At 42.5% G+C, this 17,515-nt stretch overlaps 1 protein-coding gene across 6 annotated transcripts in view; it reads right to left on the reverse strand.

The window, feature by feature from the left end:
- Positions 1 to 17,515, reverse strand: part of CERS5 (ceramide synthase 5) — a 37,797-nt gene that overhangs the window by 7,149 nt on the left and 13,133 nt on the right. For all 6 annotated transcript variants that reach the window (XM_021922323.2, XM_021922321.2, XM_021922322.2 and 3 more), the window contains exons 2-6: positions 7,064 to 7,169; positions 6,172 to 6,302; positions 5,135 to 5,192; positions 1,660 to 1,710; positions 806 to 898 (exon numbers count right to left, since the gene is read on the reverse strand). In XM_021922323.2, coding sequence (XP_021778015.1) covers positions 806 to 898; positions 1,660 to 1,710; positions 5,135 to 5,192; positions 6,172 to 6,302; positions 7,064 to 7,169 — 439 coding nt within the window. The remainder of the gene's footprint in view (positions 1 to 805; positions 899 to 1,659; positions 1,711 to 5,134; positions 5,193 to 6,171; positions 6,303 to 7,063; positions 7,170 to 17,515) is intronic.

Genomic DNA, 17,515 nt, shown 5'->3' on the forward strand with positions numbered 1-17,515 from the left:
ATCTCGGCTGACTGCAAGCTCCGCCTCCCAGGTTCACGCCATTCTCCCGCCTCAGCCTCCGAGTAGCTGGGACTACAGGCGCCCGCCACCACGCCCGGCTAGTTTTTTTGTATTTTTAGTAGAGACGGGGTTTCACCATGTTAGCCAGGATGGTCTCGATCTCCTGACCTCGTGATCCACCCGCCTCGGCCTCCCAAAGTGCTGGGATTACAGGCTTGAGCCACCGCGCCCGGCCGAAAGATTCTGCCTTTTCTATTTGGTTGTATAAAACTTAAGTCATTTCCAACTCTGTCACTATCTGGGCAAGTCATCTCACTTCTCTCAATCTTTGCTTCCTGAACAATAGCAGGAAGAGAGTAAAACCTCTTCCAATTGACTTTCTTTGAGTAAGTCGGGTAACCAGAAAGGGAGTACAGAGAGAGCAAGTGTCCCTAATGCCATGTGAAAGCCATTATCCAGCTTTTCTGGAATCAGGTATTTTTTCTAAATAAGGCATTGCTATCCCCCAATTCTGACTAGGATTTTTTTCTTTAGATATGTAAGAAGCTTAAAGAAGAATATGGAAAAAAGTATGCTTCTTAGCTGGTTAATTGTGCTCATCCTGGGGCTTCCCTGAATGTCTTAAATATACTTCATCATTAATTCAGTCTCATTTCTGAGAACATTACAACAAGCTAAGAGTCCATCAAACCCAGTTTCTCCTTTTGCGGTCTCAGGGAAGATAATACATCATAATGGCAGTCATGGAAGCTGCTAGAAAGGAGGATGCAGTAAGTTTGGGACTTGAGGGGGCCAACGTCCTTACCTTTCTTTTAATGTCTGTAAACTGAGAAAACATAAGGGACCAATAGAAGGCCAATTCCATGATATAATAGTAATAAAGCCCACTTGAAAGAGGCTGCAAGAGAGAAAGAAGTAGTTAGATTACCGACTAGTCAAACGTGCATTCCATCTCTCCAACTTTCTCTGCCTTGGAGGACCAATACCCCAAATTATTAGACATTTCTCCTCCCCATTATCTCCCAAGATATGCAATAGCTAACAGACTTTGGATTGGTGTAGAGACTTAAGCCTCTTCCCTCGCTCCTCTGCACACCCATCTTCAGCTCTCATCTTACAGAGATGAGATACAGTTAACACATACTATAACACAATCAAATCAGTATGTCTAGGATTCTGGGCAATTAGTGCTTTTTACAGGATTGAATACACATAGGCCTTCTCCTCTTCCACCCCTTTAGCAGTTCTTTGACATATTTCCAGTATAGATTACAACCAAGATGCTCTTAATGGGATTTCAAGTTACCCTTGATACAAAAAAGACATCTGAACCAGAAAGTACCTCATTAAATACCAGAAAACTGCTTTTCTTTCTAGCCCAATTAGAGTGAATATAATGGGGAAAATCAGAACAAAAAACTCACTGGATTTCATTGCTATGGGGGTCTCAGGAATAGATACCTCATATGACTCTTAGCAGTGGGAAAATTAATAAAAATAAAAAATAGATACCCTGAATATATGACTTAAAGAGACTGAACCCCTAATCCCTCAATCCCAAGGAAACACACCATCTGTCCTGGGGACTGGCAAAGGATCCTCACTCACTCCATCTTACACACATTCAAGACCTCTATCCTGAAACGACTCAGATCCTACCTGAAATGGATAGTTATGCCAGCACTGTCGGATGTCCCAGAACCAAGGTGACTAAGAGAAAACAGATAATCCATGTCAATCCTCAAGATTCTCACCTGGCTTCAAGCTCTACCCCATGTAATCCCCTTCTCTCTAGGCTGGGGCAAAAGAGAGACAGGAAAGTCCCCAAACAGATTTAAGGGCTCCCCAAAGGATCAATAAATAGCTAGATTGTTCATCTACAACAGAGTGTTATAAATAGACAAACTATGCTTTGAGGTAAATAAGAACAAAGAGAATTTTAGGATAGTTTTAGGAAGTATCACCACCTGGAATATATATACAGGAAGACAGTGATTCATTTGATAACCAAGGAAGGTATCTCCATGCCAGGTTCAGAAGTCAAAACTAATCATCTCTAATGGAATAATGATTATGTCCTTTAAGGAGTTTGTGTATATCATCTTTGCTGCTGGATTTCTTATCATTAAATTGTTCATAATATTGTCCTATTATCCTTTCAATGACTATAGGATCTGTAGTGATAACCCTTCCCATATTGGTAATTCATACTTTCTTTTTTTGTTGGAGTTTGTCCATTAATCAGACCTTTCAAAGAAAGAACTTTTGGCTTTATTAATTTTATCCATGGTCAGGCACAGTAGCTCACACCTGTTAATCCCTGCACTTTGGGAGGCTGAAGTGGGTGGATTGCTTGAGCCCAGGAGTTCAAGACCAATTTGGGCAACATAGTGAAACCCCGTCTCTAAAAAAATACAAAAATTAGCCCAGTGTGGTTGTGCACGTGTCTGTAGTCTCAAGTTTCTTGGGAGGCTGAGGTGGTAGCATCGCCTGAGCCTGGGAAGTTGAGGCTGCAGTGAGCTGTGATCATGCAACTGCACTCCAGCCTGGGTGACAGAGTAAGACCCTGTTTTAAGCAAAAACAAAAACAGGCCAGGCATGGTGGCTCATACCTGTAATCCCAGCACTGTGGGAGGTGGAGGTGGGAGGATCACCTGAGGTTAGGAGTTTGAGATTAGCCTGGCCAACATGGTGAAAATCTGTCTTTACCAAAAATACAAAAATTAGCTGGGCCTGGTGGCGTACTCCGGTAGTCCCAGCTACTCGGGAGGCTGAGGCAGGAGAATCACTTGAACCCAGGAGGCAGAGGTTGCAGTGAGCCAAGATTGCACCACTGCACTCCAGCCTGGGAGACAGAGTGAGACTCTGTCTCAGACAAACAAAAACCCCACAAATGTATCCATTGTTTATCTAATGCCTATTTCATTAATTTCCACTTATTTACTTTATTATGGTTTTTTAGAAATGGGGTCTCACTATAGAGATTGGATCTCGTTATCTTGCCCAAGCTGATCTTGAATTCCTGGGCTTAAGTGATCCTCCCACTTCAGCCTCCCAAAGTGTGGGGAGCACAGGGGTAAGCCACCACGCCTGGCCAATTTCTGCTTATTTTTTATTATTTCCTTCCTTTAACCTATTTTGCTTATCTTTTTCAAGAACCTAAAGCAGAAACTTAGATTAACTTTAAACCTTTCTTTTGTAATATTAACATTTAAAGCTATAAATTTCCCTCTAGGTATGTTTTATCTGTATCCCAGAAATTTTGATATGTTTTACTTTTAGCATCATTCAATTAAAAATATTTTCTTATTTCTCTTGTGATTTTTTATTTGATCCACAGGTTATTGAGAAGAGTTGTTTAACTTCCAATTTTTTTTTTTTTTTGAGACAGAGTCTTGCTCTGTCACCCAGGCTGGAGCGAAGTGGCGTGATTTCGGCTCATTGCAACCTCTGCCTCCCAGGTTCAAGTGATTCTCGTGCCTCAGCCTCCCCAGCAGTTGGGATTACAGGCACGCACCACCATGCCTGGCTAATTATTTGTATTTTTAGTAGAGATGGAGTTTTGCCATATTGCCCAGGCTGGTCTTGAACTCCTGAGCTCAGGCAATCTGCCTGCCTCAGCCTCCCAGAGTGCTAGGATTACAGGTGTGAGCAACCGCATACGGGCGACTTCCAAATATTTTCCATGTCTCTCATTACAATTGACTTCTAATTTAATTCCATTATGGTTAGAGAACACATTCTTTAAGATTTAAATATTTTGAAATTTACTGAGACTTATTTTATGGCCCAGCATTAGTTTATCTTTCTACATGCACTTAAAAATTATATGTGTTCTTCAGCTGTTGGTGTAGTGTTTTATAAATGTCAATTAGCTAAAACTGGTTGATCATGTCATTCATATATTTTACATCTTTAGTGATTATTTATTTATTTATTTATTTATTTATTTAGCCTAGGGTTTAGGTCAATTACTGAGAGAAAAGTATTAACATCTTCAAGTACAACTGTATATTTGTCTATTCCTTTACTTCTGCCAGTTTTTTGTCTATAATATTTTGAAAACACAGTGATACCATTTAGAGAGAAATAGTATGGTACGGGGAAAAAAACATGAACTCAAGAATCAAAAAGCCTGAAATTCTTCCTTCTTTTTCTGAGGCAGAGTCTTGCTCTGTCACCCAGGCTGGAATGTAGTGGCTCCATCACTGCTCACTGCAGCCTTGACCTCCTGGGCTCAGGTGACTCTCCTACGTTAGCCTCCTGAGTAGCTGGGACTACAGGTACATGCCACCACACCAGGCAAATTTTTGTAAAGACGGTGTTTCACCATATTGCCCAGGTTGGTCTTGAACTCCTGGGCTCAAATATCTGCCCATCTTGGCCTCCCAAAGTGTTAAAATTACAGATGTGAGCCACTGTACCTGGCCCCCTGAAATTCTTCTTTGACTCTGACAATTAACTAAAAAATGGGAATAATACCCGTTTCACCCACTTTAAAGGGTTGATTCCATTTCTCCTCCTTCAATTTTTGTCAGGTGCTTTGTAAACCATTAAGTATTATGCTGATTTAGTTATTACTGATATTACTTCTAGGGAGAAGCAGTAGAGTTATAAGGTTACTGAAGTCAGGCCCCAGACAGAAGACAATCTATTAGGATATAAACCTGGACTGTGGGCATCACAGAGGAGGAAAAGTTGGGGGAAATATAAAGATCTAAAGGCATTTATGCCAGGCACAGTGGCTCACGCCTGAAATCCCAGCATTTTGGGAGGCTGAGGTGAGTGGATCACCTGAGGTCAGGAGTTCAAGACCAGCCTGGCCAACATGGTGAAATCCCGTCTCTACTAAAAATGCAAAAATTAGCCAGGTATGGTGGTGTGCACCTGTAGTCCCAGCTACTCAGAAGGCTAAGGTAAGAGAATCGCTTGAACCCAAGAGGCGGAGGTTGCAAGTGAGCTGAGATTCCACCACTGTACTCCAGCCTGGGTGACAGAGCGAGACTCTGTCTCAAAAAAAAAAAAAGAAAAAAAATCTAAAGGTATTTAACTCTTGCTTCTAGATTAACTCTTATTTCTAGAGATCTAGGCATGATTACAACCCAACAGAGGACTAGAGAAAGTTAAGACTCACCGACCAGAGAAATCTAATTCCATAGCAGAATATACATAAATAAAATGTGAATCTCCACCTGGGTGGACAAAGAGGAGAGGTTAGACAAATGTCCACTGAAACCGAAGTCTCTGAGGCTAGGGAAGTCAAGATAGCAAATCTGGGGATAAGAGAGTTACTGGTGAGAAAGAGGATCAAGTCCTAGAATAGGAGCAACTACTGTCATTTAAAAAGCCAAAGACAGGGGCCAGGAGTGGTGGCTCATGCCTGTAATCCCAGCACTTTGGGAGGACGAGGCGGGCGGATCACCAGGTCAAGAGATCGAGACCATCCTAGCCAAACATAGTGAAACCTTGTCTCTACTAAGAATACAAAAATTAGCTGGACATGGTGGCGCACGCCTGTAGTCCCAGCTACTCAGGAGGCTGAGGCAGAAGAATAGATTGAACACAGGAGGTGCAGGCTGCAGTGAGCCGAGATCGCGCCACTGCACTCCAGTCTGGCGACAGAGTGAGACTCCGTCTCAAAAAAAAAACAAAACAAAACAAAAAAACCAAAGACAGAGTCATCTTCCATTAGGAAAAGTATTAGGCTCTATCATCAAACTCCCTAGCATTTTTCTTTACATGACAATTACTAATACAGTGCTCAGAGGATAATTAGAAAAAGCTCAATAAAATGAAGAATAGTATTTCCCAGAAAAGGAATGCTTCCTAAAAATTGTCAACTTATAGCAAGCAAGCTAGTATTCCCTCTATTAAGGTATACATGTGTTAGTACATCTACTTACATAAGTACAGTTATAAGGATTTACTCCCAATCTATTTAGGAAAAGGAAACAAAATGGAACCATACCTAGGTTAGTGGCAACATGTCCAAGAAACTTAAGGGAATCAGTGTTCCAGTTCCCTTCTTTCCTACCAATAATAGGCTGAGTTAGCTCTCTATATCCATTAACTGTTGTCCTAACAACAGAAGTGATTTTCAAAAAAGAAAACTTCAGTCCAGTTGTATCCCACCCTCTTCCTTATTCCCTCCCTCTCTCCTTGCATACTTACATGCTTTCACAGAATTTAGTGAGCGTTGGGGGCTTGTCCTGATTCCTCCTATGGCGAAACCAGCATTGGATTTTTTGGACATTCCAATCCAGCTGCTTTGACAGGCCCTCCAGCCTTTTCTTATCAGGATACTGTAAATGTATAAGCAGAGTCAACGCCCCTGTCTCCTCAGACCCTTCGAGACCCCTCCTTCAATACCATTGACTAGCTGAGTGATAAGGTATGATAGCCATAGTGGCTCAAGTGATGTTTATCTTTCCAAGTTATCCCAAAGTCATTTTTAGTAAGAAATTTTATCTTACATATCAAGAACCTGTACTGCTCACCTATACACATCCTTGTTTCGACTCTTCCTCCAGCCCAGGCTGAGTAAAAAAGGATATTAAAAACCCAAATTGCAGGCCAGGCATGGTGGCTCATGCCTGTAATCCTGGGATTTTTGGAGGCCGAGGGCCGAAGGATGGCTTGAGCTCAGGAGTTCCAGACCAGCCTGGGCAACATGGCAAAACCTTGTCTCTCCAAAAAACCAACAAAAAACCCGAACTGCAAAGGCTATCAGTACCGTCTCCATTTCGATTACACAACTAGGCAGTGGCAGAAACTGGAACAAGGAAAAACAAAAACAAGAATATGGTGTGTGTTTGGGGAAAGAGGGGTAAAGGTGGCTGCTGGGCCTAAAACTCAAACATACTACTATGTAAACTTGACATACGTAGGGCCCAAAGGTTTTCCCTGAGGGGATAAAGCTCTCCATATAGCTACATAGACTACTCAAACATGAAAGATCATCCCATCCTATCCTTACCCTTAGGGATATGTGCTGTCTACCCTCCACTGCCCCATGGAGCAACGCCTTGTGTGAATTTTCCTCTCTGTTTCTTTGCCCACTTACCTTGGTGATAGATACGAACACCTTTTCAAGGATGGCATTGGGTTGGGCCTGATAAGGACCACTGTCCTCGATGCCAATATGGAGTGCACAGGGTTTGGCAATAAACCTGTAATGGAGAAAACCCAAGGGCCAATTCTTTTAAAATAATTTTTTTTTTTTTTTTTTTTTTTTTTGGGACGGGGGCTCCCTCTTTGTCCCCTGTAGTAGAGACGGGGTTTCACCGTGTTAGCCAGGATGGTCTCGATCTCCTGACCTCGTGATCCGCCCGTCTCGGCCTCCCAAAGTGCTGGGATTACAGGCTTGAGCCACCGCGCCCGGCCTTTAAAATAATTTTTATTTATAATTGACACATAATAATTGTACATATTTATGGGGTACAATGTGATGTTTCAATGCATGTATACATAGGATAATGATGAAACTGGGGTAGTTACCATATCCATCACTTTCAACATTTATCACTTCTTTATGGTGACAACATTCACCAGCCTCAGCCTCCCAAAATGCTAGGATAACAGGTGTGAGCCACTGTGCTGGCTGGAAGCTTTTTAGAAATGCATAATCTTGAGCCCATCTCAGACTTGCAAAATCAGAACCTGCGCTTTAACAAGATTCCCAGGTGATTCACATGTCCATTAGAATGTGAGAACCACTAATCTACTTCAGAAGAATCTTGTAAGTGTACAATGAGATAATGTATATGAAAGACACTGGCACAAAGGAGGTGATTAATAAACGGCAGTTTTCCTTACATCAAAAGACCAAGATCTTAATTGGAGGGAAAAGTAGAACTGAGACTAAGCTCTTCCTGCATATAGATATCCTGGGTCTTGGATACCTTCCTGCCTAACCAAGAGGTTACGGAAATACTTTGATCTTTCAGGAGTCAAGAAGAAAGAAATCAGGAAGCTAGGAAAGGGGAGAAGGAAATTACCTATTAGCACTCTATCCTAGTCTCAGATCTACTAATAAGGCATATAAACTTGGTAAAATCACTTATCTCTTGGGTCTTGGTTTCATCATCTAAAAGAAGAGGTTATATCAAGCAGAGTCCCATGGATTTAAATTTTTAAAAAGAATTAAAAAGCCGGGCGTGGTGGCTCACGCCTGTAATCCCAGCACTTTGGGAGGCCGAGGCAGGAGGATCACAAGGTCAGGAGTTTGAGACCAGCCTGGCCAACAACATAGTGAAACCCTGTCTCTACTAAAAATAAAAAAAAAATTAGCTGGGCTTGGTGGCAGGCGCCTGTAGTCCCAGCTACTTTGGAGGCTGAGGCAGGAGAATTGTTTGAACCCTGGAGGTGGAGGTTGCAGTGAGCCGAGATCGCGCCACTGCACTGCAGCCCAGGCGACGGTGCGAGAATCTGTCTCAAAAAAAAAAAAATTAAATTAAATAAAAAATAAAAAGAGGTTATGAGATGATTTCTAAGATTTCTTTTTCTGTATCTAAGATTCTATGATGTTATCATTGATTGATTATAATTAATTTCTAACTTTTGAATCTTTGAAAATTGAGGAACTATTCCTTGGTTCTTCAAGAAGGATCTTACTCTCCCCCACAACCAGAGATTTCTATGAATATCAGCACTAGGAAAAGCTCTATATTGCCACTTTCAGGATAAGTCAAAACCAGTTTTAGCCCTTAGCATCTTAAGGAGTCCCATAATGAAAATATGACTGGGAGGTGTAAAATGGAGTGCCATTGATCTATTTTCTTGAGCTGCATTTGAATCTAGAATATATTGTCTCTAAAGGAGGGATTGAGAAATAAGAAACTTTTCTCTCTCTATGAAAACTTTTTACCTTATCACCAAAGTTCCTGAGCCATAGGGTAATATTTATTCAGAGCATAAAGTTAGCCACATCTGTAACACATTCTCTTTTACACAGGTGGTAAAAAAAATAGTTCCATTCAAAGGCCAATGCTAGTGGATACATTAATTTACATTTACTGGTATACTATTCTGTATACCAATAATATTTTAATCCCTAACTCATGTTTAAACTCCTTCTAAACACAAATAGACTGCTTTCATATTTACCAACGTACTGTGCTCAGCAGTTGCTCAGTAACTGACAAGCAACAGGTTTTAGTGAAACCCACTCTTGTTCTATTGGAGCTCAATTCCGACCCAGGATTAATCAGCATTCAGAAGAGTAAATGAGGCAGTCATTCTTTGTTGTTGAGTTGATACCATATTAGAGATAAAAATCATCTAAACAACCCTGTCTCCTCCTCCTTTTCCTATCAACATAATTGCATGAAAATCCAAAGGCAGAAAACAGCCTTTCCAATTCCTACTCTTACCCCCAACCCAGGCTTCTTTAATCCGGAAGCAGTCAGGTGATTAAAACTCAGGACTTGCAGTTAGACAGATTTTACCAGCTTAAAGACCTTGTGATTGTTACATACCCATAGAATGGAGATAATATCTACCTCACAGGGTTAAAGATAAAATGATACAATGTATGCCTATACCAATACCTGACATTTAGTAAACATTCATTAAAGAGTAGCGATTATTATTTCACTAGAAACATATTTCAGTCTGGGTACTCCGGTACCTCCAGCAGAAAGTGAGAAGCAAGAAATCCTCTTTGATATAACAAGTCTATATTCTGCTCACCTGGGTGAAGCCAATTTTAAAATTACTATTATCTGGATCATGGTGTGGACTTAATAATCTAGCATTGTCATTAGCTCACATCCTGCCCTCATTAGTTCAGAGTTCGGTGAAAAGCATAAAGCTACTCATATCCAGTCAGTTCCAGCTATATGGAGCCTAAGAATATTTGACAAATACTTGTTGAGTGTTTATTTTGTGCCACAGAATGAAGTTTTATTATGATATTTTCCAGACGAGATTGGAAAAGACTGTTTTCTAATTTGTGATAAAAATTAAATATATAGATTTAGTTACACAGTTAATGAATTACGTTACTGAAGAAAGTGAAATTATTTGAAATTAATAGCTTTTGAGAAATTACTAATTCTACATCATACAAAAGGCTGGCATTTGGTATAACTTATAAAATAGGTATCTAGGCTGGGCGCGGTGGCTCATGCCTGTAATCCCAGCACTTTGGGAGGCTGAGGCGGGTGGATCACAAGGTCAGGAGTTCGAGACCAGCCTATCCAACATGGTGAAACCTCATCTCGACTAAAAATACAAAAAGCCGGGCGTGGTGGTGGGCGCCTGTAACCCCAGCTACTCAGGAGGCTGAGGCAGGAGAATTGCTTTTACCCAGAAGGTGGAAATTACAATGAGCTGAGATTGCACCATTGCACTCTGACCTGGGCGACAGAGCGAGACTCCATCTCCAAAAAAAAAAAAAAGATACCTAGGCTGGTCAATTTCCAGAGCCTGGCATTTATCCTTTCTGCTACATCAGCACTTCTCAAAGTGTGGTTTACAGACCCCTGGGGAATCCAGAGACCCTTTCAGTAGGTCTACAAGGTCAAAACTATCTTCATAATAATTCTATAATTTCATAAAAATCCTTTCTCTCTCATGAGAGTACAGTGGAACTTTCCACAAGTTACATGACATATAACAACAGACTGAATGCAGACGCTGACATGAGACTACAACTGCCAGATATTTTCAAAAATGTTAAAATGCTACTCTTCTCAGTTTTTTGTTTTGGAAAACAGTTATTTTTCATAAAATGTAATGAGTTCATTGTTATTTATTTATATTGAGACAGGGTCTCACTCTGTCACCCAGGCTGGAGTGCAGTGGTGTGATCACTGCTCACTGCAGCCTTGACCTCCTCAGCTCAAGTGATCCTCCCACCTCAGCCTCTCAAGTAGCTGGGACTACAGGTGTTGGCCATGCCCAGCTAATTAAAAAAAATTTTTTTTGTAGAGACAGGGTTTCACCATGTTTCCCAGGCCATTGCTATTTTTAAATGAATTAATAAATATGGGCTGGGCACGGTGGCTAATGCCTGTTATCCTAGCACTTTGGGAGGCTGAGACAGATGGATCACTTGAGCCCAGGAGTTCGAGACCAGCCTGGGAAACGTAGTGAAACCCTGTCTCTGCCCAAAACACAAAAGTTAGACAGGTGTGGTAGCTCATGCCTGTGGTCCCAGCAACTTGGGAGGTTGAGGTGGGAGGATGGCTTGAGCCTCGGAAGTCGCGCAGTGGGCTGTCATTGCGCCACTGCACTTCAGCCTGTGTGACAGAGCCAGATCCTGTCTCAAAAATAAAGAGGCTGGACCCGGTGGCTCATGCCTGTAATCCCAGCACTTTGGGAGTCTGAGGTGGGCAGAGTGCTTGAGCTCAGGAGTTCAAGACCAGGCTCAACATGGTGAAACCCCATCTCTACCAAAAAATACAAAAATTAGCCAGGCATGGCGGCACATGCCTGTAGTCCCAGCTACTGGGCAGGCTGAGGTGAGAGGATCTCTTGAACCCAGGAGGCGGAGTTTGCAGTGGGCTGAGATCTTGCCACTGCACTCCAGTCTGGGCAACACAGCAGACTCTGTCTCGATAATAGATAAATAAATAAATAAATAAATAAATAAATCAGACCTGTAATACAAGCACTTTGGGAGGCTGAGGCAGGCAGATCACTTGAGGTCAGGAGTTCAAAACCAGCCTGGCCAACATGGCAAAATGCCATCTTCTACTAAAAATACAACAACAAAAAATTAGCCAACTACTTGGGAGGCTAAGGCAGGAGAATTGCTTGAACCTAGGAAGCGGAGGTTGCAGTGAGCCGAGATTGCGCTACTGCACTCCAGTTTGGGTGACAGAGCGAGACTCCATCTAAGAAAAAAAAAAAAGGGCCGGGCGCGGTGGCTCACGCCTGTAATGCCAGCACTTTGGGAGGCCGAGGCGGGCAGATCACAAGGTCGAGAGATCGAGACCATCCTGGCTAACACGGTGAAACCCCGTCTCTACTAAAAATGCAAAAAATTAGCCGGGCGTGGCGGCGGGCGCCTGCAGTCCCAGCTACTTGGGAGGCTGAGGCAGGAGAATGGCGGGAACGCGGGAAGCGGAGCTTGCAGTGAGCCAAGATCACGCCACTGCACTCCAGCCTGGGCGACTGAGCAAGGCTCTGTCTCAAAAACAAACAAACAAACAAACAAAAATATATATACACATTTTATACATGTGTAAATACAGAAAACATGTACATTTTCCCTATTTTTTTTTTCTAAAACAGTAGACATTGATAGGTACTATCCACATAAACAAAAACTCTTTGGGATCCTTGAAAATTTTTTTTTTTTTTTTTTTTTTGAGAGGGAGTCTCGCTCTGTTGCCCAGGCTGGAGTGCTGTGGCCGGATCTCAGCTCACTGCAAGCTCCGCCTCCCGGGTTCCCGCCATTCTCCTGTCTCAGCCTCCCGAGTAGCTGGGACTACAGGCGCCTGCCACCTCGCCCGGCTAGTTTTTTGTATTTTTTAGTAGAGACGGGGTTTCACCGTGTTAGCCAGGGTGGTCTCGATCTCCTGACGTCGTGATCCGCCCATCTCGGCCTCCCAAAGTGCTGGGATTACAGGCTTGAGCCACCGCGCCCGGCCTGAAAATTTTTTAAGATTGTAAAGGAGTCCTGAGATCATAGTTTGAAAACTGCTGTGCTCGATGATACTGAGAAATCATACTTTTAGTGTGGCTTTCTGTCTTCTCCAGGATCGATCCACGTTTTAAAACAATTTGTCAGACAAGATTTTTCCCTTCCTGGCAGATTTTAGTTAAGCAGGCATTTAGTGGTCTATAAAAATAAGCTACTACTTTCCACCTGTAACTCCACGAACATGAATCTAGTGACCCATCCTGACAGTGTTAGATTTGTCCTACTTTGTAGAGATCATTTCACTCTGCCCTTTTCCTGCTCTCCAGATACATGGCAGCAGTTGACCTAAGCCTAGGTTAATTAGGATGAAATTACCTATTGCTTTTGCTTTTTCCTATCAAAGACAGGATCTATATACTAACAATGCTACTTTTGTGATTCATTACACCACTGATGAATATGAATTATACACAAATAAAACCAAAGTCTAGATTAAGCTTCTCGACTACTTTATGGGTGATCCGTGGGGCCTTCGGGTAGCCAGAAACCTTTAGTCTGTAGTCTCTGGCCTCATATACCTTACTGTATAATGCAAATGTTTTTTGTATATTTATTTAGAGACAGAGTCTCATTCTGATGCCTAGGCTGAAATGAAGTGTGGTGGTGTGATCCGGGCTCACTGCAACGTCCGCCTCCCGGGTTCAAGTGATTCTTGTGCCTCAGCTTCCCAAGTAGTAGCTGGGACTACAGGCATGCACCACCATGCCCAGCTAATTTTTGTATTTTTAGTAGAGACGGGGTTTCACTACATTGACCGGGCTGGTCTTGAACTCCTGACCTCAAGTGATCCACCTGCCTCCGACTCTCAAAGTGCTGGGATTACAGGCGTGAGCCAGTACACTCAGCCACAAATGTTATTTTGTATGTGTGCAGCAATATGACCAGATTGAGAAACACCAGCTTAGATCAATTTCTAGAAAAATATAAAGTGCCAAAGTAGATATATAAAAAGAACAGGAGTGGCCGGGCGCGGTGGCTCAAGCCTGTAATCCCAGCACTTTGGGAGGCCGAGGCGGGCGGATCACGAGGTCAGGAGATCGAGACCATCCTGGCTAACATGGTGAAACCCCGTCTCTACTAAAAATACGAAAAACTAGCCGGGCGTGGTGGCGGGCGCCTGTAGTCCCAGCTACTCGGAGGCTGAGGCAGGAGAATGGCCTGAACCTGGGAGGCGGAGCTTGCAGTGAGCCGAGATCGCGCCACTGCACTCCAGCCTGGGTGACACAGCGCGAGACTCCGTCTCAAAAAAAAAAAAAAAAAAAAAAAAAGAACAGGAGTTTAAGACCAGTCTGGGCAACATGGTGAGACCCTATCTCTACAAAAAAATTTTAAAAATTAGCTGGGTGTGGTGGCATGTGCCCATGATCCCAGCTACTAGGGAGGCTGAGGCAGGAGGACTGCTTGAGCCCAGGAGGTAGAGGCTGCAGTGAGCCCTGATTGTGCCACTACACTTCAGCCTGGGTGACAGAGTGAGATGCTATCTCCAAAACATAAAATAATGAAATAAAATAAAGTTTGGGAGTTAAAGATGAGTTGAGTTTTGTTTTTGCTGAATCTCAAGTACCCATGGGACACTAAAATGGAACTGTCTCGGATGCAAATACACTTGGAAAAGGGGCTTGGGTATGATATAGAGAGAGAGAGAAAGAAGAGAACATATGAATACAAATGAATAAGAATATAAGTGGTAGCTAAATTTGTGGGGGTGACTGTGATTACATACCAAAGGAATATAAACTTAAAAGAGAACTGAGGTCAGAACCCTGGACAACATCAGCATAAAAGGTGAATTTAGGGGACAGGAAGGTCAGAGGTGGAGTTGTATCAAATAAAGGAGAGACCAAGACTAGGACTTCAGTATCTACTAGATTTGGCAATTTGGAGATCTGTAGTAACCTTTACCAAAGAAATTCCAGTAAAGTAAAGACTCTAAAAGACAGCAGTGAGTTAAAGCAGTTAAAGATACAGGAGGAAAGAAGTAGAAATAGCCAAGACCCTCAAGCATTTAGGCTAAGAAGGAAAGGGAATGCCCTCAACTTTGTTATCAGAATCACTCAATCTAAACTAATCACATCTAAAACCAATCTCCCTGTACTCTTTACTGATCAGAAATTGCATTCTACTTATCCCTCCTTTTTTCTATTATCTTCAGCCTCACTCTCAACTTGTTTCTTCTCATCAGATCTTAAACATGCTCAAGTTTTTCACATCTTAAAACAGCCCTGCCGGTCCCTAGCACCCTCTGGCCTTCCCTGACCTCACAACTAAACTCCCACACATTCCTCAACTCACCTTCCTCTCCCCTCTGGCTTCTGTCCCTACACTCCATTGAAGCTGTTCTTGCCAAAGTTGTCAATGATCTCCTTATTGTGAAAACAAATGGATGCTTTTCAGTCCTCTATCTTACTTGACCTTTCAGCAGCATTTTATTAGGTTGGTGCAAAAGTAATTGCCATTACTTTTAATGGCAGAAACCACAATTACTTTTGCACCAACCAAATCATTAATGACTAACCTTCTTCTTGAAATGCCCTTTTCTCTTCCTTACTGCCATACTCTTCCTAATCTTCTCCCTCTACCTCTCTGGCAGTGGAACTAGACTGCCTGGTAGGCACTGCTAGTTGAGTCACCTTGGACAAGTTACTCTGTGCTTCAGTTCTCTCATCTGTAAAATGAGGATAACAGTAGTGCCTGCATACCTCATAAACTTACTAATGAGGATTCAATGCTTAGCACTTAGAACAATGCCTAGGACAAAGTAAACACTTACTAAACACCCACTTTGAGATGGAGCATCCCTCTGTCACCTGGGCTGGAGTGCAATGGCGTGATCTTGGCTCACTGCAACCTCCACCTCCTGGGTTCAATTCTGCCTCAGCCTCCCAAGTAGCTGGGATTACAGGTATTTTTAGTACCTGTTCAGGACCAGGCTGGTCCTGAACTCCTGGCCTCAAGTGATTCACCTGCCTCGGCTTCCCAAAGTGTTGGGATTACAGGTGTGAGCCACTGTGCGTGGCCTATACCAACTATTAATATTATCAAATAACGTATGGCTGTCATTCCTCTATCTCCTTTGCAGTTTATTTTTCCTCTGCCTTTTCCTACAACATGGTGTTTCCTCAGGGTTCACTTAGAGGTTCTTTTTGTACTCTACACATTCACCCTCAGTAACCTCATTCAGTTACGGTAGAGGGTCTCAAGTATGGTCTGCAGACCCCTGAGGGTTCCTGAGGCACTCTCAGGGGCTCTACAAACTAAACTATTTTCATAACAATATTATTATTTGCCTTTTTTCACTGTGTTGACATTTGCAGTGATTGTGCAAATCCATGGTAGGTAAAACATTATGGTACTTTATACCAAATCAAGGTAGTGACACCAAACCATACTAGTAGTTACTATACTGTAGAGCTATGTCTTCTCAATTTTTAAAATATGCCAGTTTTGCTTAAGAATGTCCCTGATGAAGCACTACAAATTATTACTTTTATTAAATCTTGACCCTTGAATATGTTTTTTAAAAGTATTCTGTGATTGGGCACGGTGGCTTATGCCTGTAATCCCAGCCCTTTAGAAGGCTGAGGCAAGCGGATCACTTGAGGCCAGGAGTTTGAGACCACCCTGGCCAACATGTTGAAACCCAGTCTCCACTTATTCTGTGATAAAATAGATGTACCCAAAAAGCACTTCTGATGCATACCAAAGTATATGGCTCTCAAGGAAAACCATTTGTATGACTATTGCAAGCAGAATAAACTAAGTCACTTTTTCCATAGAATACCATTTTTACCTGAAAGGACTGACAAACTAATGTCATTCAGCTCTTGAGTATTTAGCAAACACTTTCTCAAAAATAAATGACGCCGGATGCAGTGGCTTACGCCTGTAATCCCAGCACTTTGGGAGGCAGAGGCGGGCAGATCACCTGAGGTCAGGAATTCGAGACCAGCCTGGCCAACATAGTGAAACCCTGTCTCTACTAAAAATATAAATATTAGCTGGGTGTGGTGGCGGGCGCCTGTAATCCCAGCTACTCAGGAGGCCGAGGCAGGAGAACTGCTTGAACCCAGGAGGCGGAGGTTGTAGTGAGCTGAGATCCTGCCACTGCACTCCAGCCTTGGCGACGGAGCAAGACTTTGTCTCAAAATAATAATAATAATACTAGAAATAATTATAATAAATGATGTGAGCCCGTCATTTCAAGAAAAGCACTGTTGCCAATGATAAAATTCAAGCTTTCAAGTTAAACTTAGAATGTTTAGAAAACTTTTATCTGCCTTTCAGCCTGACAACTCAATACTTAAGACTTTTCTGATGAGATTGGTTATAATGAGATAAACTAATAGGATTTTTTTTTTTTTTTTTCTGAGTCAGAATCTCACTCTGTTGCCAGGCTGGAGTGCAGTGGCATGCACGATCTTGGCTTATTGCAATCTCCGCCTCCTGGGTTCAAGCGATTCTCCTGCCTCAGCCTCCCAAGTAGCTGGGACTAGAGGCGCGCACCACCACGTCCAGCTAATTTTTGTACTAAATTTTTGTACTTTTCTACTAAAATAGAGATAGGGTTTCACCATGTTGGCTGGGATGGTCTCGATCTCTTGACCTTGTGATCCACTTGCCTCAGTCTCCCAAAGTGCTGGGATTACAGGTGTGATTTTTAAATATTGTATAATATCATATTGACATGTGGGACATTTGTATAACTGAATGAACCAGTATTTTCCAAATGATGGATACATGATGTCCATTCAACATGTAATATAGGCCAGGCATAGTGGCTGACCCCTGTAATCCCAACACTTTGGGAGGCTGAGGCGCACGGATCACCTGAGGTCAGGAGTTTGAGACCAGTCTGGCCAATAT

Source organism: Papio anubis, chromosome 9, assembly GCF_008728515.1.
Source record: "Papio anubis isolate 15944 chromosome 9, Panubis1.0, whole genome shotgun sequence".
Classification (NCBI taxonomy): domain Eukaryota; kingdom Metazoa; phylum Chordata; class Mammalia; order Primates; family Cercopithecidae; genus Papio; species Papio anubis.